This window comes from Ranitomeya imitator, chromosome 5, assembly GCF_032444005.1.
Source record: "Ranitomeya imitator isolate aRanImi1 chromosome 5, aRanImi1.pri, whole genome shotgun sequence".
Lineage (NCBI taxonomy): Eukaryota > Metazoa > Chordata > Amphibia > Anura > Dendrobatidae > Ranitomeya > Ranitomeya imitator.
In genome coordinates, this window is record NC_091286.1 from 651,167,572 (window position 1) to 651,191,888 (window position 24,317).

General features: G+C 50.0%; 1 protein-coding gene across 2 annotated transcripts in view; it reads right to left on the reverse strand.

Annotated features, from left to right (window-relative positions):
- FAM228B (family with sequence similarity 228 member B) overlaps window positions 1-24,180 on the reverse strand; it is a 42,727-nt gene extending 18,547 nt beyond the window's left edge. Inside the window, exons 1-4 of one of the 2 annotated variants that reach the window (XM_069768147.1) lie at window positions 24,095-24,180; window positions 21,509-21,595; window positions 6,467-6,613; window positions 4,652-4,729 (exon numbers count right to left, since the gene is read on the reverse strand). In XM_069768147.1, the coding sequence (XP_069624248.1) occupies window positions 4,652-4,729; window positions 6,467-6,613; window positions 21,509-21,565 (282 nt within the window). In that variant the 5' untranslated portion in view covers window positions 21,566-21,595; window positions 24,095-24,180. Of the gene's footprint in view, window positions 1-4,651; window positions 4,730-6,466; window positions 6,614-21,508; window positions 21,596-24,013 lie in introns of both variants that reach the window. The other variant, XM_069768148.1, reaches the window with a different exon arrangement.
- Window positions 24,181-24,317: the final 137 nt, after the last annotated feature.

A 24,317-nucleotide genomic window follows, 5' to 3' on the forward strand; every position in this document is an offset into this window, starting at 1 on the left:
TGCAGGCTTCCATTCCTGGTGCTGGTTCCCATTCCTGATGCTGGCTCCTATTCCTAACATTGGCTCCCATTCCTGATGCTGGCTCCCATTCCTGATGCTGGCTCCCATTCCTAACACTGGCTCCCATTCCTGATGCTGGCTCCCATTCCTGATGCTGGCTCCCATTCCTGATGCAGGCTCCCATTCCTGATGCAGGTTCCCATTCCTGATGCTGGCTCCCATTCCTGATGCAGGCTCCCACTCCTGATGCTGGCTCCCATTCCCGATGCTGGCTCCCACTCCCGATGCTGGCTCCCACTCCCGATGCTGGCTCCCACTCCTGATGCAGGCTCCCATTCCTGATGCAGGCTCCCATTCCTGACGCTGGCTCCCATTCCTAACATTGGCTCCCATTCCTGATGCTGGCTTCCATTCCTGATGCAGGCTCCCATTCCTGATGCTAGCTCCCATTCCTGATGGTGGCTCCCATTCCTAACATTGGCTCCCATTCCTGATGTTGCTTCCATTTCTGATGCAGGCTCCCATTCCTGATGCTAGCTCCCATTCCTGATGCTGGCTCCCATTCCTAACATTGGCTCCCATTCCTGATGCTGGCTTCCATTCCTGATGCAGGCTCCCATTCCTGACGCTGGCTCCCATTCCTGATGCTGGCTCCCATTCCTGATGCTGGCTCCCATTCCTGATGCTGGTTCCCATTCCTGATGCAGGCTCACATTCCTGATGCAGGCTCCCACTCCTGATGCAGGCTCCCACTCCTGATGCTGGCTCCCATTCCTGATGCTGGCTCCCATTGCTGATGCTAGCTCCCATTCCTGACGCTGGCTCCCATTCCTTGTGCTGGCTCCCATTCCTGATGTAGGTTCCCATCCCTGATGCTGGCTTCCATTCCTGACATTGGCTCCCATTCCTGATGCTGGCTCCCATTCCTGATGCTGGCTCCCATTCCTGACGCTGGCTCCCATTCCTGATGCTGGCTCCCATTCCTGATGCTAGCTCCCATTCCTGGTGCTGGCTCCCATTCCTGATGTAGGTTCCCATCCCTGATGCTGGCTTCCATTCCTGACATTGGCTCCCATCCCTGATGCTGGCTTCCATTCCTGACATTGGCTGCCATTCCTGATGCTGGCTCCCATTCCTGACATTGGCTCCCATTCCTGATGCTGGCTCCCATTCCTGATGCTAGCTCCCATTCCTGATGCTGGCTCCCATTCCTGATGCTGGCTCCCATTCCTGATGCTGGCTCCCATTCCTGATGCTAGCTCCCATTCCTGATGCTGGCTCCCATTCCTGATGCAGGCTCCCATTCCTGATGCAGGCTCCCATTCATGATGCAGGCTCCCATTCCTGATGCTGGCTCCCATTCCTGATGCAGGCTCCCATTCATGATGCAGGCTCCCATTCCTGATGCTGGCGGCTCCCATTCCTGATGCAGGCTCCCATTCCTGATGCTGGCTCCCATTCCTGATGTAGGTTCCCATCCCTGATGCTGGCTCCCATTCCTGATGCTGGCTCCTATTCCTGATGCAGGCTCCCATTCCTGATGCAGGCTCCCATTCTTGATGCTGGCTCCCATTCCTGATGTAGGTTCCCATCCCTGATGCTGGCTCCCATTCCTGATGCTAGCTCCCATTCCTAACATTGGCTCCCATTCCTGATGCTGGTTCCCATTCCTGATGCTGGCTTCCATTCCTGACGCTGGCTTCCATTCCTGATGCTGGCTTCCATTCCTGATGCTGGCTCCCATTCCTAATGCTGGCTCCCATTCCTGATGCAGGCTTCCATTCCTGGTGCTGGCTCCCATTCCTGATGCTGGCTCCTATTCCTAACATTGGCTCCCATTCCTAACACTGGCTCCCATCCCTGATGCTGGCTCCCATTCCTGATGCTGGCTCCCATCCCTGATGCTGGCTCCCATTCCTGATGCTGGCTCCCATTCCTGATGCTGGCTCCCATTCCTGATGCAGGCTCCCATTCCTGATGCAGGTTCCCATTCCTGATGCTGGCTCCCATTCCTGATGCAGGCTCCCACTCCTGATGCTGGCTCCCATTCCCGATGCTGGCTCCCACTCCCGATGCTGGCTCCCACTCCCGATGCTGGCTCCCACTCCTGATGCAGGCTCCCATTCCTGATGCAGGCTCCCATTCCTGATGCTGGCTCCCATTCCTAACATTGGCTCCCATTCCTGATGCTGGCTTCCATTCCTGATGCAGGCTCCCATTCCTGATGCTAGCTCCCATTCCTGATGGTGGCTCCCATTCCTAACATTGGCTCCCATTCCTGATGTTGGCTTCCATTCCTGATGCTGGCTCCCATTCCTGATGCTGGTTCCCATTCCTGATGCAGGCTCCCACTCCTGATGCAGGCTCCCACTCCTGATGCTGGCTCCCATTCCTGATGCTGGCTCCCATTCCTGATGCTGGCTCCCATTCCTGATGCTGGCTCCCATTCCTGATGCTGGCTCCCATTCCTGATGCAGGCTCCCACTCCTGACGCTGGCTCCCACTCCTGACGCTGGCTCCCACTCCTGATGCTGGCTCCCATTCCTGACGCTGGCTCCCATTCCTGACGCTGGCTCCCATTCCTGACGCAGGCTCCCATTCCTGACGCAGGCTCCCATTCCTGACGCAGGCTCCCACTCCTGACGCTGGCTCCCACTCCTGACGCTGGCTCCCATTCCTGACGCAGGCTCCCATTCCTGACGCAGGCTCCCATTCCTGACGCAGGCTCCCACTCCTGACGCAGGCTCCCACTCCTGACGCAGGCTCCCACTCCTGACGCTGGCTCCCACTCCTGATGCTGGCTCCCATTCCTGATGCTGGCTCCCATTCCTGATGCAGGCTCCCACTCCTGATGCTGGCTCCCACTCCTGATGCTGGCTCCCACTCCTGATGCTGGCTCCCATTCCTGATGCTGTCTCCCATTCCTGATGCTGGCTCCCATTCCTGATGATGGCTCCCATTCCTGATGCAGGCTCCCATTCCTGATGCAGGCTCCCATTCCTGATGCTGGCTTCCATTCCTGATGCAGGCTCCCATTCCTGATGCTGGCTCCCATTCCTGATGCTGGCTCCCATTCCTGATGCAGGCTCCCATTCCTGATGCTGGCTTCCATTCCTGATGCAGGCTCCCATTCCTGATGCAGGTTCCCATTCCTGATGCTGGCTCCCATTCCTGATGCAGGCTCCCATTCCTGATGCTGGCTTCCATTCCTGACGCTGGCTCCCATTCCTGATGCTGGCTCCCATTCCTGATGCTAGCTCCCATTCCTGGTGCTGGCTCCCATTCCTGATGTAGGTTCCCATCCCTGATGCTGGCTTCCATTCCTGACATTGGCTCCCATCCCTGATGCTGGCTTCCATTCCTGACATTGGCTGCCATTCCTGATGCTGGCTCCCATTCCTGATGCAGGCTCCCATTCCTGATGCTGGCTCCCATTCCTGATGCTGGCTCCCATTCCTGATGCTGGCTTCCATTCCTGATGCAGGCTCCCACTCCTGATGCTGGCTTCCATTCCTGATGCAGGCTCCCATCCCTGATGCTGGCTTCCATTCCTGATGCAGGCTTCCATTCCTGATGCTGGCTCCCACTCCTGATGCAGGCTCCCACTCCTGATGCTGGCTCCCATTCCTGACGCTGGCTCCCATTCCTGATGCAGGCTTCCATTCCTGATGCTGGCTCCCATTCCTGATGCTGGCTCCCACTCCTGATGCAGGCTCCCACTCCTGACGCTGGCTCCCATTCCTGACGCTGGCTCCCATTCCTGATGCTGGCTTCCATTCCTGATGCAGGCTCCCATTCCTGATGCTGGCTTCCATTCCTGATGCAGGCTCCCATTCCTGATGCAGGCTCCCATCCTTGATGCTGGCTTCCATTCCTGATGCAGGCTCCCATTCCTGATGCTGGCTCCCATTCCTGATGCAGGCTCCCATTCCTGATGCAGGCTCCCATTCCTGATGCTGGCTCCCATTCATGATGCAGGCTCCCTTTCCTGATGCAGGCTCCCATTCCTGATGCTGGCTCCCATTCCTGATGCAGGCTCCCATTCCTGATGCAGGCTCCCATCCTTGATGCAGGCTCCCATTCCTGATGCTGGCTCCCATTCCTGATGCAGGCTCCCATTCCTGATGTTGGCTTCCATTCCTGATGCTGGCTCCCATTCCTGATGCAGGCTCCCATTCCTGATGCTGGCTCCCATTCCTGATGCAGGCTCCCATTCCTGATGCTGGATCCCATTCCTGATGCTGGCTCCCATTCCTGATGCAGGCTCCCATTCCTGATGCAGGCTCCCATTCCTGATGGTGGATCCCATTCCTGATGCAGGCTCCCATTCCTGATGCTGGCTGTGTAGTTACTGTCCCAATTGGGTACACCTTGCTGCGGTGGGACAGCTCTATGCTTTTTTGATCAAAAATAGTGTTTACTAAGAACCCTATGTTAATTATTTAATGCTTTTTTACTGATTTATTTTCATTAGGGTATATGCATGCATTGTCTTTTCTTTGGTTTTGTTTATTTCCATGGCCAGTGTGAACATGCCTTTATATAATGCATGTTTTCAAGTCATATTCTGGCTCAGTTTTTTGTTTTTCTAGAAAAAGTAAATGGACAGAACAGATTCCTTCTCGGTATCTCACCCGCCCCGAGCACGTACCTGGTTATAGAGGTTCTCGGTGTCCAGAACACACTGGGTCATTGCATTGATTTCCCGGCTTTCTTCATCCACTAATAGCTGAGAGAACAGATAGTTATTGACTGTTATTGGTAACAGAGCACCAAAAACATGCCAGACCCCCCAAAATTACCAGCCATTTTCAATGATAAATCCACCCCAAGATTAATACTAATGAGCCCAAAGTCTGTACTTTGGTATTTATTAGTTTGCTCCACACACATGCCAATCTGCATCAAGAAAGCAAGGTTTCCCATCTGCAGCACAGCACCACCAAATTTCAGCAGCGTAGTTATAATGGAATCAGTGGCAGAAACCGATGATGACCCCCTACAATTTCTGTAGCAGATTTACACTCTGAGTTGCCAAGTGTTTCACATGCGCATTAGCCGCATTCAATGGAGCTAATCTGCGTGCGCCTACAAGTCGATATGTGTCATGTCACCTTTTAAGATCCGCAGCAGAAAACGTGACAATCTACTGTGGATTTTCCATTGAAAACAATGGGAGGCGGATTGTGGGCAGATTTTTCATACAGGTTTCAACACAGAAAATGACAAAAAAAACAACAACTCTGTGAATGCACCACATGGGGGAAGATTTATTAACACTTGTGTTTTATACACTCTGCGCTAAATTTACAAAAGCCACTTATTGAATTAATGAAATATATGTTTTAGGCTGTGCGGCCCACGATAAGTTTTTTTATGCTGCATATTTTCCCTGCGTCAAAACCGCAGTGTCTTCCAGTTCCAGCAAAGTGGATGGGATTTATAGAAATCTTATTTACTGACCTGTGGTGCACATTTCACATCCGCAGCATGTCACTTTCTCTTGCCGCTATGCTGAGTTTTATATGCAGATTTTCCCATAGACTTGCATTAGATGCGGGGAAATATGCAGTTAAAAAATGCACGTGTGTTTTTAGTGTGTTTCCGAAGTTAATAAATGCATCAAAAACGCATGTGACCGGCACATATGTGTATTGAAAAAAAGTTTTCAAAGCCAAATACGGTACCAGGAAAAAAAAAACACACACAAAAAAAAACATGACATATGAAAAATAGAAGAAGCTGCAAAAATGGGATGAAAACGCACGTAAAAAAAAAAAAAAACGCAAAGAAAAAAGTAAGCTTGTTTACATAATAGGTGCCGAAAATCTGCAAAATCAAAAACTTACCAAAAGCTCATCATAGGAACATAACCTTAAAGTCAGAAAATGAAACAGACAAGGGAAGATTTGTGGCAAAATTGTAATTTTTTGAGTAAAGATGAATAAATCTGTCTAAAAGTTGCTGCCCGCATCCCTCTCTGGTGCTCCTTGACCTTTTTCAACTTTTTCAATGCCCTGTACAAAAATAAACCCGGAGATTTTGCACAATTTGTGACTTTGTGGCTAAAAACTGGCATAAACTGCTTGATAAATGTAGGACGTGTTTTTTGTGACTTGTTTGGTTTTTCCAATTGCTTTTTTAGGGTTTTTTTTTATATATAAAAAAAAAAAAAATTTGTAGAAACGCATCCAATGTATTTTTTTTTTTATTTTCGTATACGTCTGTATGCAGTGTTAATAAAGGATTAGATGATACCATACTCTGGAAATTGTGAATCTAGTGTGAGATCACTGTTCATCAGCACTGGCTCACAGCGGCCTACCGGAGGATTCCCCAGTTCCCCTGTCGGCCAGTCCAAGCCTGCAATCACCCATAGCAGCTGTCACTGCTGGGAGGACGGCCCGGATGCCACGACAGCTGCTTCATTCTCCATAGTATAAAGCATCAGAGACCATTACTGTACCTGGACGTACGGCCTGTGTGACAGCCAGTCACCGGTCTTCCTCAGAGAAGTGGTAGAAAGGCTTCTGGTTACCGGATGTGACGCCGCCATCATCTTGGGTGGGGGAAGACTGCTATGTTTTTGGAATGAATTCCTAAAAGTCACCGACTGAGAAGTAAGATAGGACCAGAATGAATCGCACACGGGAAGGAAAACAAAGGGGAAACATCCATTTAAGCTACAAAGCTGTCCTTTCATTTTACCATGTACTGAAAAGCGGGAATAAAAATAACAAGTGCAAACACAATTCCGCCATTGTTTCTTTGGGTTTCATGTCTCCGCCATTCATTGAGCAGGAAAACTGACCTGGTAACGTGATCCTCCGGGTCAGTATGATGATTACAGCAAAAACAAACTTCTATAGTGTTTTATTTTTTACATTTTCGGGGTCAAAAAGATGTATAAGTTTGTAAAAAGAAAAAAATATATATATATGTGGCTTGTGTCGCCATTTTCTGAGACTCGTGACTTTTATTTTTCCACGGCTTGTTTTTACATTAAAAAGGCAACGCGTTTTTTTGAGCACATACAACGTTTTGATTGCATTTTATTGATTTGTACACAGTAACTACAATTCTGGTGTTTGTTTGTTTTTTTATTTCTTTTGGGCTTTTAACCCCTTAAAATTGAATCTTTCTGAAGGATCAACCCTCCTAAGCCGTCTATATGGGCATTCAAGGCAAAGGAAGTTGAATAAAATGATACTTTGATATCCACGATCCGATGCCTTATTCCAGAGAAATCCACACTTTTCTTAATATGTAAATGAGCTGTCAAGATCTATGGGCCAGACATAGATCTCCCCGAAAATCTGCCTCCAGAGCTTCTTAGAAATGAATGGTGGAGTTACTCGTGTGAGACACTCAATGACTGACAGTCTGATCTCCTTATCTACATGTCTCACACTGGTAACGCCAATAAGCTCTGGAGGCAGATTCTCAGGGAGATCTAGGTTATTGCTGTTGGGTTAATATATGGTTTACATTTTTTATTTTGGTCGGCCCTTTATGGACACAACTATTTTTATTTATATTAAAACTTGGAAAATGTGGGTAAATAAAAAAACTTTTATAATTTTATTTTTTAATAATTTTTACAACTTTTTTTTTATTAGTGCCAATGTAGAATTTGAACCTGAGATTGTTCTCTTGCTTGTACTGTTTTGAGGTATACTTTAATACAGTATTATATTGCTATTGGATATTTGAGTCCATTTAATAACATGTCTTCACCCCTCCCCAAAGTCGCCTCTTGACGAAGACGTGCGAAACGCGCGTTGGGTTGAGAGGGATACACGGCCTATATTCACTTTATTTATATGCATTTCTTACTTATAGCTTTCTCTGTACAGTATATGGTAATGCAAATTGAAAAGAGGAACAGGTCCCGCAAAAATAAAATAAGAAAGAAAAACTTCATATGGCGATGTCAACAGAATAACTAAACAAATATATACGGTACATTCTGTGCAGACCAAAAGTTTGGACACACCTCCTCATTTAAAGATTTTTCTGTATTTTCATGACTATGAAAATTGTACATTCACACTGAAGGCATCAAAACTATGAATTAACACATGTGGAATTATATACTTAACAAAAAAGTGTGAAACAACTGAAATTATGTCTTATATTCTAGGTTCTTCAAAGTAGCCACCTTTTGCTTTGATGACTGCTTTGCACACTATTGGCATTCTCTTGATGAGCTTCAAGAGATAGTCACCGGGAATGGTTTTCCCTTCACAGGTGTGCCCTGTCAGGTTTAATAAGTGGGATTTCTTGCCTTATAAATGGGGTTGGGACCAGCAGTTGTGTTGTGCAGACGTCTGATGGATACACAGCTGATAGTCCTACTGAAAAGACTGTTAGAATTTGTATTATGGCAAGAAAAAAGCAGCTAAGTAAAGAAAAATGAGTGGCCATCATTACTTTAAGAAATGAAGGTCAGTCAGTCTGAAAAATTGGGAAAACTTTGAAAGTGTCCCCAAGTGCAGTGGCAAAAACCATCAAGCGCTACAAAGAAACTGGCTCACATGAGGACCGCCCCAGGAAAGGAAGAACAAGAGTCACCTCTGCTTCTGAGAATAAGTTTATCCGAGTCACCAGCCACAGAAATCGCAGGTTAACAGCAGCTCAGATTAGAGACCAGGTCAATGCCACACAGAGTTCTAGCAGCAGACACATCTCTACAACAACTGTTAAGAGGAGACTTTGTGCAGCAGGCCTTCATGGTAAAATAGCTGCTAGGAAACCACTGCTAAGGACAGGCAACAAGCAGAAGAGACTTGTTTGGGCTAAAGAACACAAGGAATGGACATTAGACCAGTGGAAATCTGTGCTTTGGTCTGATGAGTCCAAATTTGAGATCTTTGGTTCCAACCACCGTGTCTTTGTGCGACGCAGAAAAGGTGAACGGTTGGACTCTACATGCCTGGTTCCCACCGTGAAGCATGGAGGAGGAGGTGTGATGGTGTGGGGGTGCTTTGCTGGTGACACTGTTGGGGATTTATTCAAAATTGAAGGCACACTGAACCAGCATGGCTACCACAGCATCTTGCAGAGGCATGCTATTCCATCTGGTTTGCGTTTAGTTGGACCATCATTTATCTTTCAACAAGACAATGACCCCAAACACACCTCCAGGCTGTGTAAGGGCTATTTGACCAAGAAGGAGAGTGATGGGGTGCTACGCCAGATGACCTGGCCTCCACAGTCACCAGACCTGAACCCAATCGAGATGGTTTGGGGTGAGCTGGACCGCAGAGTGAAGGCAAAAGGGCCAACAAGTGCTAAGCATCTCTGGGAACTCCTTCAAGATTGTTGGAAGACCATTCCCGGTGACTAACTCTTGAAGCTCATCAAGAGAATACCAAGGGTGTGCAAAGCAGTCATCAAAGCAAAAGGTGGCTACGAAGAACCTAGAATATAAGACATATTTTCAGTTGTTTGTCACTTTTTTGTAAAGTATAATTCCACATGTGTTATCGTGTTTCCCCAATAGTAAGACACCCCCGATAGTAAGACGTAGTGGGGGGTTTAAGGGGGTCGGATAATGTAGGACGTACCCCGAAAGTAGGACATAGTGGGACTTTTGGGGGTTAAATATAAGCCATGCGGTAGTACCGGTACCTTTTGCTGCATTAACTGCGGGATGCGGATGGTAAGGGCTTGTTTCCACTTGCGCTGAGTCTCGCATGTGGAAACGAAGCTCTGGCGCCGGCACTGCAGAGCGGAGTGTGCGGCTCCATGTGTTCCTATGCAGCCGCACGCTCCGCTCTGGAGTGCCAGCGCAAGAGCTTCGTTTCCACATGCGAGACTTGGACGTACATCTCGCAAGTGGAAATAAGCCCTTAGAGCGGGATGCGGAGGGATGTGGAGGCCGCGGGAGCAGCAATGTTGCCCGGCAGTAATGTTGTCCGGCAACATACAACAACACGCAGCCTCAGTGCCCTCATGTGCAGCCGCTGGTGGCCCCTCTGATTGGCCCAGCGGCTCCTGCAAGAGGAAGAAGCCACACCTCTACCCAGCACCGCAGAGGAATTGATCGCCATTACGGTACCAAGTAAGCAAAAATGCACCATGTAAAGTTTCCTTAACTTGCGGTACACTTACATTGCATGGAGACTTGCTGCGATTGCTGTGGGATACTGTATGGGGCTGTAACCCTATGGATGGCAGGCTGTGTGGGATACTGTATGGGGCTGCAACCCTATGGAAGGCTGTGTGGGATACTGTATGGGGCTGCAACCCTATGGAAGGCTGTGTGGGATACTGTATGGGGCTGTAACCCTATGGGAGACTGTGATATGGAACCATAAGCAGTGCTTATACCATGCGCTATATTTTTGCCCCAAGACATGAGCGCTTCCGGTTCCAGTGGTAAAAGTAAGAGCTACACCGTGGAGTATAAAAAAGCGATTGTCGAAGAATCTTGGGGCAAAAATGTAGTGGAGTTCTGCAAGGAGAAAATGTTGGATCACCGACTGGTCCAAAAATGGCGTGCAGAATACACTAACCTGAGTGAAAAAGTGGAGAGCGGAATGGCTAAAAAGCGCAAGATTGGATGTGGTCGGCAACCAATGTATACAGAGCTAGAAAGCCTGGTCTCTGAGTGGGTTGCAGACAGGAGAGCAAAGACATTGGTGGTGACCAGGGCTCAGATTCAGGAGTGTGCCCTTGCAGTGGCACCACAGTTTGACATTTCCCCTGAACAATTCAAGGCATCACAGCACTGGCTGGATAGCTTTCTTGAACGCAATGACCTGTCTTTGAGAAGTTCCACAACCCTCTTTAGGCTGGAAGATGCTGAGATTGTAAAACGTGCATTTGCCTACAAGAAGTTTGTGGATGACATTGACTTCTCTAAATACAGTCTTTGCAACATGATCGCCATGGATGAAACTGCCGTGTTCATGGGCCAAGCAGCTCAAACCACCATTGATCAACCAGGTGCCTCCTCAGTGTACGTTCCCTCCACCGCTTATGAAAGTGCACGTGTCACCTGCATTTTGGCGATTCGTCTGGATGGCACTAAAGTAACACCGCTTCCCATTGCAAAGGGCAAGAAGGACAAGATTGAGCGGGTTTCTGGCATTTATGTGCTGGAAACTGAAAAAGCCTGGGCCACACAAGCTGTTATAAGGAAGTGGCTTGCTTTAATGCTGCCGCTTGTTATGCGAGGGAACAAAAGAGGGATGCTGATCTGGGATGCAGCCAGCACACACCGCGCCAAAAACATGAAAAACTTCCTTCATGAGCGGAGAATCGACCAAATCATGATTCCTGCAGGGATGACGGCTTATCTCCGAGTTTGCATCTCGGCTTTGGGAAAATGGCCGCCGCGATCTCTTCTGCGCACGCGCGGCATCCCGCGGCCATTTTCCTGAAGCCCCGTGCAGCAGAGCACTCCATCTGCGCACGCGCGGCCCCAGGAAGATGGCCGCCCCCACCGATGAAAGGGATAACGGCGCAGATCGCGCGCTGTTTCTTCACGTGCGCACAGGGAATTCGGAACTTGGACATGCGCACACCACTACGCAACCAACGGAAAGCTGGGGAAGAAAAGAGCGATGTCACCACGCCCACCTGACCAGACCAGCCTGATTGACAGGCGAAAACGGCGACTTTGGTAATGTATTTCTCAGCATAGGTGGGGAATCAGGGTACACTACATACACTATTGTAACGCACAGCGCAGGCCCTATTTAACAGTATTTATATCTCAATCTGAAAAAACGGGGTGACAGGTTCCCTTTAACAAGCCGTTCAAGGACTATCTGCGTGTGGAAATCAATGACTACATTGAAAACCGAATGGAGAGAAATGTACATGGGAACTTTGTGAAGCCAAGACTGCCAGAGATTGTGAACTGGGTTAAGAATTCCTGGGATAAGATCACTGACACCTGCGTTGCAAATGCACTGCGAGCTGGCTACCTGGACAAGACCTGCTCATTTCAGGACAGTGCCGTTGCTACCCATGAGAGATATGGGCCAATGATTCAGCAGGAAATGGAGTCCCGAGAGTCCCAAGAAAATCCACAGGAACCTCAGAGTGTGGATGTTTATGATGATGTTCCTGAAGATGATGACATGGTTGTCATGGAATAAATCTGTTTTATCTTCCAGATAACATATTCAGACTCTTCGTTCTTACCGTTTTTCATTGTTTTACATGTTATACATGGAAATACCATCATGATACGGTTGTAACAAGACATTCTTGGCATTTGCTTTTATAAAACTGTTTTGTGGTGAATACCATACTGTCCAGGTTGTTAATAAATGTTAATTTTATGGTTAAAACAAAAATGGACATTTTTTTTCCCAATATAAGACATACCCCGAAAGTAAGACATAGTGGGACTTTTGGGGGTAAAAAGAATGTAAGACACTGTCTTACTTTCGGGGAAACACGGTAATTCATAGTTTTGATGTCTTGAGTGTGAATGTACAATTTTCATAGTCATGAAAATACAGAAAAATCTTTAAATGAGAAGGTGTGTCCAAACTTTTGGTCTGTCATGTATATATTCGTAAATAAAGAAAAAAATATTAAACAGGCATAGCAGTAATTAGTAATCAGTTATAATATAACGCTGGATGCGTCCTTATGTCTGAAGCCGGTATAGACTGCCCCTGTGCAGTGTGGCTGGAGTCAGAAGGACGCAGCCAGCGTTAATACACCAGCAGTCCAGTGCGATGAGGTGGGAGGAGGAGTTAGGAGCCGAGGTCAGCACCTATCACTGGCGCCATGAGCAGGAGGCTTGGGGACGACTATGGCAACCTTGTGTCCTCTAATTCTTTCCGGCACTACACCGTCTGTCATCTGTACCCACTACACCGGGAGCCCTGGGGACTACACTTCACCTGTGGGAAGTCATACCATCCCTGCTACAGTACCATCATCCCAAGAGGACCCCTTTAAGCAGCATTGGTCACAGGTGGCGTCACGAACAAACAACTTTCATAAACTTTATTCCCCATTCACATCCCCTTTTATAGGAAGCCCAGGGCCACGGACCGGGTCACTGCCACTGTGACCACCCCTTTAAGAACAGAATCGGCCCGGTACCGAGTATCACCTAGGCCCTAGCAGGCGCTCCATTAGCATGGCGTCGGAGTCAGTGATCTCCGGCGGATGAGGCTGGAGGAGGTGGAAGAGTGTGGCGCCGGAGTCAGCGCCTATCACCGGCGCCATGAGGAGGAGGCTGGAGGACTAGTATGGCTCCAGAGTCAGCGATCTCCGGCGGACGAGGCTGGAAGAGGAGGCGGAGGAGTGTGGTGCCGGAGTCAGCGCCTATCACCGGCGCCATGAGGAGGAGGCTGGAGGACTAGTATGGCTCCAGAGTCAGCGATCTCTGGCGGATGAGGCTGGAGGAGGCGGAGGAGTGTGATGCCAGAGTCAGCGCCTATCACCGGCGCCATGAGGAGGAGGCTGGAGGACTAGTATGGCTCCAGAGTCAGCGATCTCCGGCGGACGAGGCTGGAGGAGGAGGAGTGTGATGCCGGAGTCAGCCCCTATCACCGGCGCCATGAGGAGGAGGCTGGAGGACTAGTATGGCTTCAGAGTCAGCGATCTCTGGCGGACGAGGCTGGAGGAGGAGGCGGAAGAGTGTGATGCCGGAGTCAGCGCCTATCACTGGCGCCATGAGGAGGAGGCTGGAGGACTAGTATGGCTCCAGAGTCAGCAATCTCCGGCGGACGAGGCTGGAGGAGGAGGAGGAGTGTGATGCCGGAGTCAGCGCCTATCACTGGCGCCATGAGGAGGAGGCTGGAGGACTAGTATGGCTTCAGAGTCAGCGATCTCCGGTGGAGGAGGCGGAGGAGTGTGATGGCGGAGTCAGCGCCTATCACCGGCACCATGAGGAGGAGGCTGGAGGACTAGTATGGCTCCAGAGTCAGCGATCTCTGGCGGATGAGGCTGGAGGAGGCGGAGGAGTGTGATGCCAGAGTCAGCGCCTATCACCGGCGCCATGAGGAGGAGGCTGGAGGACTAGTATGGCTCCAGAGTCAGCGATCTCCGGCGGACGAGGCTGGAGAAGGAGGAGTGTGATGCCGGAGTCAGCCCCTATCACCGGCGCCATGAGGAGGAGGCTGGAGGACTAGTATGGCTCCAGAGTCAGCGATCTCCGGCGGACGAGGCTGGAGGAGGAGGCGGAAGAGTGTGATGCCGGAGTCAGCGCCTATCACTGGCGCCATGAGGAGGAGGCTGGAGGACTAGTATGGCTCCAGAGTCAGCAATCTCCGGCGGACGAGGCTGGAGGAGGAGGAGTGTGATGCCGGAGTCAGCGCCTATCACCGGCGCCATGAGGAGGAGGCTGGAGGACTAGTATGGCTTCAGAGTCAGCGATCTCCGGTGGAGGAGGCGGAGGAGTGTGATGGCGGAGTCAGCGCCTATCACCGGCACCATGAGGAGGAGGCTGGAGGACTAGTATGGCTCCAGAGTCAGCGATCTCCGGCGGACGAGGCTGGAGGAGGAGGAGTGTGATGCCGGAGTCAGCGCCTATCACCGGCGCCATGAGGAGGAGGCTGGAGGACTAGTATGGCTCCAGAGTCAGCGATCTCCGGCAGACAAGGCTGGAGGAGGAGGAGGAGTGTGATGGCGGAGTCAGCGCCTATCATCGGCACCATGAGGAGGAGGCTGGAGGACTAGTATGGCTCCAGAGTCAGCGATCTCCGGCGGATGAGGCTGGAGGAGGTGGAAGAGTGTGATGCCGGAGTCAGCGCCTATCACCGGTGCCATGAGGAGGAGGCTGGAGGACTAGTATGGCTCCAGAGTCAGCGATCTCCGGCGGACGAGGCTGGAGGAGGAGGAGGAGGAGTGTGATGCCAGAGTCAGTGCCTATCACTGGCGCCATGAAGAGGAGGCTGGAGGACTAGTAAGGCTCCAGAGTCAGCGATCTCTGGCAGACGAGGCAGGAGGAGGAGTGTGGCGCTGGAGTGAATTTTTTTGTATATATTTATTGAACAACAGCAGTGCAGGCAGGATGAGGGGCATATACCAGGATGGGGGAGCACATACCAGGACTAGTTATTGAACCCGTTCTACGCCTGAGTGGCATTTTCATTGGTACATTTTTGTGGTATGTTAAAGGGAACTTGTCCCCAGAAATAACCTGCAGGTTAAGGCCAGTCTCAAACGTCCAGATAATTCCGGTACCAGAAAAATCGGTACCAGAATTATCCGTGTCCGTGTGCCGGTGCGTTTCTGTGGCACATCAGTGTGGCACACGTGTGCCGCCCGTGTGCCCACTGGGTACCACACGCACCGTGCCGGACACAGCGCTAAAGTTTAGCGCTGTCCCCTGCATCTGGTGCTGAAGCCCCATTCATATCTTCCCTGCAGCAGCGTTTGCTGTAGAGAAGATATGAATAATTGTGTGTAAAATCCAGATCCAGGTCCCCAACCCCCCTCCCACCCCCTGTGCGCCCCCCCGCTGTGATGAAAATACTCACCCGGCTCCCTCGCTGGCTGTCGCTGCTTCCTGTCCTGGCCGCACCTTCTACTGTATGAGCGGTCACGTGGGGCCGCCGATTACAGTCATGAATATGCGGCTCCACCTCTAGGGGTGGAGCTGCATATTCATTACTGTAAATGAGCGGCCCCACGTGACCGCTCATACAGTAGAAGGTGTGGCCAGGACAAGGGGTGCACAGGGGGTGCACAGGGGGTGGGAGAGGGGTGGGAACCTGGATTTTGATTTTACACACAATTATTCAAATCTTCTCTACAGCAAACGCTGCTGCAGGGAAGATATGAATGGCGGCTTCAGCACCAGTGGGGGGGACAGCGCTTAATGTAGCGCTGTCTCCTGCATGGCACACGGACTACACACGGACAACGTCCGTGTGCGGTACGTGTTTTACACGGACCCATTGACTTTAATGGGTCCGTGTAATCCGTGCGCTCCCACAAACACTGACATGTCTCCGTGTTTGGCACACGGAGACACGGTCCGCAAAAAATCAATGACATCTGCACAGATGCATTGATTTTTATGTGTCTACGTGTGTCAGTGTCTCCGGTACATGAGGAAACTGTCACCTCACGTACCGGAGCCACTGACGTGTGAAACCGGCCTAATACTGTTATTATGCTGCCCGCTGCCTCAGTCATGGGGCGGGGAGTTGCGGGTTCAGTCACCGCTCTGAGTATACAGCCGGTTGCTGTAACCGCACCCCGGACCCTGATTGACAGCCGGCCTCAAAGTAGGGGCCAGTGTCAGTCAGGGCCAGGGTCGCAGTTATAGCCTCTGCTTTATATTCTCAGAGCGGTGACTGAACCAGCACCTCCCGAGCCCCCATGACTGAAGCCGTCTGCTGGCGGGGAGAATAAAGATCATTTCTCCTCTCTGCATTCAGCTACGTGCAGGTGCCGGGCTGCATAATAACGTTGTTGATCTGCAGATTATCCGCATATCTGTAGGTTAATAGCATTATTTCTGGTGACAGGTTCCCTTTAATTTTATAGTACAATACTTCAATAAAATTGTGCCGGAGTCAGTGCGTGCGCATACAGAGATCTCCAGCGCCATTTTATTGAAGACACTGTATATGCAAATTCATAGACACAATGCCTTCAAAAAAAAAAAAACGGCGCTGGAAATGTACCAATAAAAATGCTCGGCACCCAGGCGGAGAACAAGTTTAATAGCTAGTGTATATATATATATATATATATATATATATAATGAGGGCTCTTGGAAGAAAGGTGAGAAGACAAGTAAATCCAAAGACAAAGTGGTGAAACAATAATTTTTTGGGTTTTTGATGATGGATTCCCTTTAATTTATTTAAAATAAAGGTTACACAGCCCCCGCATATCAGTGTCAGCCACATGATGCCCCTGTCAGTAGCGCCAGCCACATGATGCCCCCGTCAGTAGCGCCAGCCACATGATGCCCCCGTCAGTAGCGCCAGCCACATGATGCCCCCGTCAGTAGCGCCAGCCACATGATGCCCCCGTCAGTAGCGCCAGCCACATGAAGCCCCCGTCAGTAGCGCCAGCCACATGATGCCCCCGTCAGTAGCGCCAGCCACATGAAGCCCCCGTCAATAGCGCCAGCCACATGATGCCCCCGTCAGTAGCGCCAGCCACATGATGCCCCCGTCAGTAGCGCCAGCCACATGAAGCCCCCGTCAGTAGCGCCAGCCACATGATGCCCCCGTCAGTAGCGCCAGCCACATGAAGCCCCCGTCAATAGCGCCAGCCACATGATGCCCCCGTCAGTAGCGCCAGCCACATGATGCCGTCAGTAGCGCCAGCCACATGATGCCCCCGTCAGTAGCGCCAGCCACATGAAGCCCCCGTCAGTAGCGCCAGCCACATGATGCCCCCGTCAGTAGCGCCAGCCACATGGTGCCCCCGTCAGTAGCGCCAGCCACATGAAGCCCCCGTCAGTAGCGCCAGCCACATGATGCCCCCGTCAGTAGCGCCAGCCACATGGTGCCCCCGTCAGTAGCGCCAGCCACATGATGCCCCCGTCAGTAGCGCCAGCCACATGATGCCCCCATCAGTAGCGCCAGCCACATGATGCCCCCGTCAGTAGCGCCAGCCACATGATGCCCCCGTCAGTAGCGCCAGCCACATGATGCCCCTGTCAGTAGCGCCAGCCACATGATGCCCCCGTCAGTAGCGCCAGCCACATGAAGCCCCCGTCAGTAGCGCCAGCCACATGATGCCCCCGTCAGTAGCACCAGCCACATGATGCCCCCGTCAGTAGCGCCAGCCACATGATGCCCCCGTCAGTAGCGCCAGCCACATGATGCCCCCTGTCAGTAGCGCCAGCCACATGATGCCCCCATCAGAAGTACCAGCCACATGATGCCCCCGTCAGTAGCGCCAGCCACATGATGCCCCCTGTCAGTAGCGCCAGCCACATGATGCCCCCATCAGAAGTACCAGCCACATGATGCCCCCGTCAGTAGCGCCAGCCACATGATGCCCCCTGTTAGTAGCGCCAGCCACATGATGCCCCCATCAGTAGCGCCAGCCACATGATGCCCCCGTCAGTAGCGCCAGCCACATGATGCCCCCGCCAGTAGCGCCAGCCACATGATGCCCCCGTCAGTAGCGCCAGCCACATGATGCCCCCGTCAGTAGCGCCAGCCACATGATGCCCCCTGTCAGTAGCGCCAGCCACATGATGCCCCCATCAGTAGCGCCAGCCACATGATGCCCCCATCAGAAGTACCAGCCACATGATGCCCCCGTCAGTAGTGCCACCTGCTGCGCACCACTCCTCTCTGGCACAGAAGGCATGTGCACAACCACCAGAAGGCGCTCACATGCATCTGCCCAGTCCTGTTCTGCGATCATCGATCAGATCAGGAGAGGATGGATCGGAGGAGGCGGTGGTCTTACAGGTACTCTGTGTCCTGATGGGTTCACTAGGCCTCCTCTCTTATGAGCCATGCAGCCCCCTTCAGCTCCCATGGAGGTCTGCACCATGTAAACTAAAGGGGAAATGGGGAGACAACAGAAGATTACATGTAAGATTCCTGTCACCGTTCTGACAAAAGCCAGCCCTCTCTGGTTACTGCGCCATTGTCTGCCCCAGTAACTAAGCACCACACAAGAAGAACTCCTCACCATGGTGACCTTCTCTAAAGAAGAGAATTCTGCCCTGAGGTTCTCGTCGTACCTGCGGCCCGATCTGTGGACAGGGTGGTATAGAGAAGGAGAAGCTGAGCAGAAGGACCGTGGTGGACACAGCATGTGCCAGCTCACCCTGTGTACTTACACAGGGGCCCAAGAAGTCAGGGGGCCACTGCCACTTAAAAAGCAGCAAGCAGCCTCTGTTATTGGACTGTTAAGCCTGTGCCCACCCCGGCCGAATCATACACACTGTAGGTTTGTTGGAAAAGAGTCAGTGTAACTTTCATTGCCTGGTGTTTGTTTCTATAGGAGTCCAGTGGGTGGTCCTACTAGGGATTGATCTCATTTTCCACATCACATGTTCCCGTTACCTGCAGATCAGTGCACACCGCGGTTCAGCACCTGGATAGAAGAGGTTTGTCCAAAACCTGACACCACATGGACATAGACGGTCAGTTATCTCCCTGGCACCACTGCTAGTCCGTATGTCTACTCTCTACTTTGGACAATCCCTAGCTCTCCTATAGATAGGATGATCACAAACTGTGTCCCTCACTGGGACCCCCAGTGATCAGCTGTAATCAGTGGGGAAACTTGGCATTAAGTGTTTAGCTTCCTTGCAGCTCCCCCACAGGTTAATATAAGTATTACATGTCTTGTATTGAAATCAATGTGCTGTGTTCCTCACCTCTCCTGGATCCAACATCGGGCCCCGAGTTCTCCGTCCTTTGCTGCCGGTTCCCTCTGCTCCTCTGTGTGCTGATTGCTGCGGCTCCAGTGACATTCTGCCCCCTGTGCCATATCCAGGATTAGGAGGTAGGACACCATCTGTAAACTTGCCCGCTCACCTAAGCTATTCTGGTTCTCCATCACTGAATTCGTTCTGCTTCATCACTGTGGCAGCTCTGCTACTTCAAACATCCCTGCAACTCAGCTCTGCTAATCAGGTGCCTACTCCACAAATGCTGTAGAGTTGAGTTGGTCATCAGGGCGGTGCTAGCGTGATGTTTCATCGTTACAGCGATGGTAAATGGACGAATACCATAGCTCAGGGTGCACACAAGGGTTAACTACATCGTAAAGCAGGTAGGTGGGTGAGATGACGAAATCGGAGATGCCAAGATACCGAAGAAGTAATCAGACTCTTGTATAATTCATGAGGAACGGTTACCCGAGACCAAGGACCACAGGGCAAGCCAAGAAAATGACACGGATGAGAAATAGACTCGCTGATCTCTACCCTCATTGACTGCGCACCCAAATCGCTCTGCCCAATCATAGAGAGAACTGAGCATGTGCACAAGTCCAGCTGCACAGTTCTCTCCACCTCCTCCCTGCACACAGCACAGGAAACCAAATCAGTGTTCCCCCTCCTGATACAGCCAGGACAATGATGAGGGCTGGAGATGGGAGCTGTGGAGATAAGCGAATCGATGTGCAGGACCCAGGTCCAACCGCCATGACAGCTGTCCGTGGCCATCAGACAGAAGCCTTGTGAGCCGCCTCCTGCGTGCCGGAATCCCAGGTGCCTTCTGATTACATCATCTCCGTGGAGTGGGGCGCACACGTCATCGCACTGGGCCGGCTCAGAAAGACAGGAGTCGAGGATTCTATAAAGTAGGAGGCTCACAGGCTCCTGTCTGACACGTCCGATATGCCGATCCTTCTCTCTATATCAGTGGTCCCCAACTCCAGGCCTCGAGGGCCGCCAATAGTGCAGGTTTTCAGGAACCCCTGTGCAATACTAAGGAAATCCTGAAAACCTGCACCGTTGGCGGCCCTTGAGGCCTGGAGTTGGGGACCACTGCTCTATATCATCATTTGTGGGGGGAGAATCAAGAAGACCCCTCAGTGCCTCTTCTGATTAGTAGGTCGCCACGAGGTCATCAGACGTCACGGAGGTCTACTAGTCATAAGAGGGGCTAGGGATGTTGTAGGCGGGAGGAACTTTGCATCGCTCACGTCCGGCAGCCATGGACTACTGACATGGCCGCTGAACCAGGGTCCTGTGATATTTTTTAGCTCTACCCCATACACATCATATGGATGAGGGTCCTGACAAAATCAGCGGCTTCAGCTGGCATTCATCTAATGTAAACTGGGGCCTTAAAACCCCCCAGGAACACTGACTTTAACCCCTTCCCAGCCAATCTGTGCTCCAAACAAACCGATCAGCCATGACATTTAAGGCTTCTTTCACACTAGCGTCGGAATCTCCCCGTCGCAATGCGTCGGGGAGAGATTCCGACGCTAGCGTTTGCTGCATTGCACAATGGAGGCAGCGGATGCATTTTTCCGGCGCATCCGCTGCCCCATTGTAAGGTGCGGGGAGGTGGGGGCGGAGTTCCGGCCGCGTATGCGCGGTCGGAAAAAGCGGTCCGTCGGGAGAAAAAAACGTTACATGTAGGGTTTTTTTCTCCCGACGGTCCGCCAAAGCACGACGCATTCGTCACAAGACGGATGCGAAGTGTGCAAATCCGTCGCAAATGCGTCGTCAATAGAAGTGTATGGGGAAAAAACGCATCCTGCAAGCACTTTTGCAGGATGCGTTTTTTCTGCAAAACGACGCATTGTGACGGATTTAAAAAAACGCTAGTGTGAAAGTACCCTAAGAAGTCCGGTCACGGTCGGCCCCTCTGCAGTCGGCAGGCTCCATAAGGCCGATGTCCACGGCCACCTTTAGAGGGAACATTGGCATCAGACCTCTTTACCAAGCCCAGGGGCCAGCAACGGTCCATTCTCCAGCTGTTCTAAAACTACAACTCCCAGCATGTGGCCCCCTGGAGTTGTGGTTTCATAACAGCTGGAGGATGGCTGATTGTTGACCCCTGGGGAATATCAGGGACTACAAGCACGGGGGTGCGGGAGAAGAGGAACCCACCCATAACGTACATCCACAGCTCACCTTCGTCTGCTCGGGGAGCAGTTCCTTGGGCAGCGGTGCGCCGTGTATGGTGACCATTCTGTCCTTTATTGTCGGCTGCAGCGTCCCCTAGTGGTCAAAAAAAAGACGAACTCGATTTACATGGAAAGTCGCAGCATTTTGTGCCAATACGTTCAATATATTGTGACTTTTTAAGATCAATGCCTTGATGCACCTCCCCCACACCACGACCCTCCGCATGTCCCCACTAGGGCTGGAAAGTAGCATTGTAGACCTCTTACATCTAATCACTAAAAAAACTAAATAAATAATAAAAAACTGAAAAACGTTTGTATTTTGAGGGGTGCAAGGCTGAACATCAGACACGGCACAGACACGTGATGTCCCAACTATCCCAGTGCTGCAGATCAGACCAGTGCACCCAGCTGGGTACTGGGTTGGGGGGGGGGGGGGAGCTGTGGCTTTTTGACCCATGTGCAGCTTTTGCGCCCCACAACTGTGATTTCAGAAATGGCTCAGCGTGCGCCCACTTAACCCTTTCAGGCTCCATGATGTGCATCATATCTGTCATGGATAAAATCGCGGTACGTGGAGCGATCTGCTGTTTAACTCCTTACATGCTGTTGTCAATCACGACACTGTCATTTATGTTGCATTCAGAGGCCCGCTGCCCACCCGGGTCACCATGTCAGTAGGAAAACAGAAAGGAAGGAAGGAGAGTAAAAGAAAGAGAAGAAAGTGAGAATGAAAGAAACAAACAAAGGAAGGAAAGAGAAGGAAGGAGGGAAGGAAAGAAAGAAAAAAAAAGAGAAACAAAGGAAGAAAGGAAAGAAAGAAAGAAAGAAAGAAAGAAAGAAAGGAAAGAAAGAAAGAAAGAAAGAAAGAAAGAAAGAAAGAAAGAAAGAAAGAAAGAAAGAAAGAAAGAAAGAAAGAAAGAAAGAAAGAAAGAAAGAAGGGAAGGAAGGAAAGAAATTAAAAGATAGAAAGTGAGACAGAAAGAAAGTAACAAACAAACAAGGAAAGAGAGATAAAGGAAGGGAAGGATTGAAGGAAAGAAAGGCAGAAAAAAAGAAAGAGAAAGAAACAGGAAGGAAGGAAGGAAGGAAAGAGAGATAAATGAAAAAAAGAAGGGAAAGAAAGAAAGAAAGAAAGAAAGAAAGAAAGAAAGAAAGAAAGAAAGAAAGAAAGAAAGAAAGAAAGAAAGAAAGAAAGAAAGAAAGAAAGAAAGAAAGAAAGAAAGAAAAGATAAAGAAGGAAGGAAGGTGGGAAGGAAAGAAAGGAAGAAAAAAGAAAAGGTAAAGAAACGAAGGAAGGAGGGAAGGAAAGAGAGAAAGGAAAGGAAAGAAAGAAAGAAAGAAAGAAAGAAAGAAAGAAAGAAAGAAAGAAAGAAAGAAAGAAAGAAAGAAAGAAAGAAAGGCAGGAAGGAAGGAAAGAAGGAAGGAAAGAAGAAAGAAAGAAAAAGAAAGTAAGGAGGGAAGGAAAGAGATTAAAAGAAAGATAGAAAGTAACAAACAAAGGAATGAAGGAAAGAGAGATAAAGGAAGGGAAGAAAGACAGACAGAAAGAAAGAAAGAGAAGGAAGGAAAGAAAGGAAGAAAAAAGAAAGAAAGAAAGAAAGAAAGAAAGAAAGAAAGAAAGAAAGAAAGAAAGAAAGAAAGAAAGAAAGAAAGAAAGAAAGAAAAAGAGAAAGAAGGAAGGAAGGAGGGAAGGAAGGAAAGAAACGCAGAAAAAAAAAAGAAAGAGAAAGAAACAAAGGAAGGAAGGAAAGAGACGAAAGAAAGAAAGAAAGAAAGAAAGAAAGAAAGAAAGAAAGAAAGAAAGAAAGAGAAAAAGAAAGAAGAAAATGAAAGACAGAGAAGAAAGAAAGAAGGGAAGGAAGTAGGAAAGAAAGAAAGAAAAAAGAAAGTAAGGAGGGAAGGAAGGAAAGAGATTAAAAGAAATATAGAAAGTGAGAAAAAAAGAAAGTAACAAACAAACAAGCAAAGGAAGGAAGGAAAGAGAGATAAAGGAAGGAAAGACAGACAGAAAGAGAGAAAGGAAAGAGAAAGAAGGAAAGAGTAAAGGAAAGAAAGGAAGAAAAAAGAAAAGAAAGAGAAAGAAACAAGGGAAGGAAGGAAGAAAAGAAAGAGAAGAAAGAAAAAGAAAGAAAGAGGGGCAGAAAGAAAAGACAGAAAGAGAAAAAGGAAGGAAGGAAAGAAAGAAAGAGAACGAAACAAAGAAAAAGAAAAGGAAGGAAGGAAAGAGAAATTAGAGAAAGAAAGAAAATGGTGGTATTTTTAGCATAGCTCCTCTGCAAAATAAAATACAATAAAAAGCAATCTATACATTGGCTGTGGCCACAGTGTTACTCAGAAAACGACATCCTGACCTGCTAGAAAAAATAGTAAAGAATAAATGTTAGAAGTCTGGTGTCTCCGGACTCCCAGAGCACAATGTGGGTCAGGAGTTTGGTATTTCTCCCATTTCCCAGCTCTCGGTCCATTACATGGTGATGGAGTCCGGTACAGCTGGTCCCGCAATACTCACCTCCTGCAGCCCGGACCCGCCGGAGAGCACAGCGCTGGAATTACCGGCATTTGTCCCCTTTTTTGTATTACTTGCACCTACCGGCCAGGAGACCTCACACACCGCAGCACCGTCCACCGCCGCCGCAGCACCGTCCACCGCCGCCGCTGCACCGTCCACCGCCGCCGCTGCACTCATCCTTCAGCCCCGTGTCCTTCCGCTAACCGCCCATCACACTCTATAGTCCCAATCACCATTGTTCCTACCAGCTCTACACTTACTTCTTATTCTGCACTGGTGGACTGTAACACAATAGCACGTATTA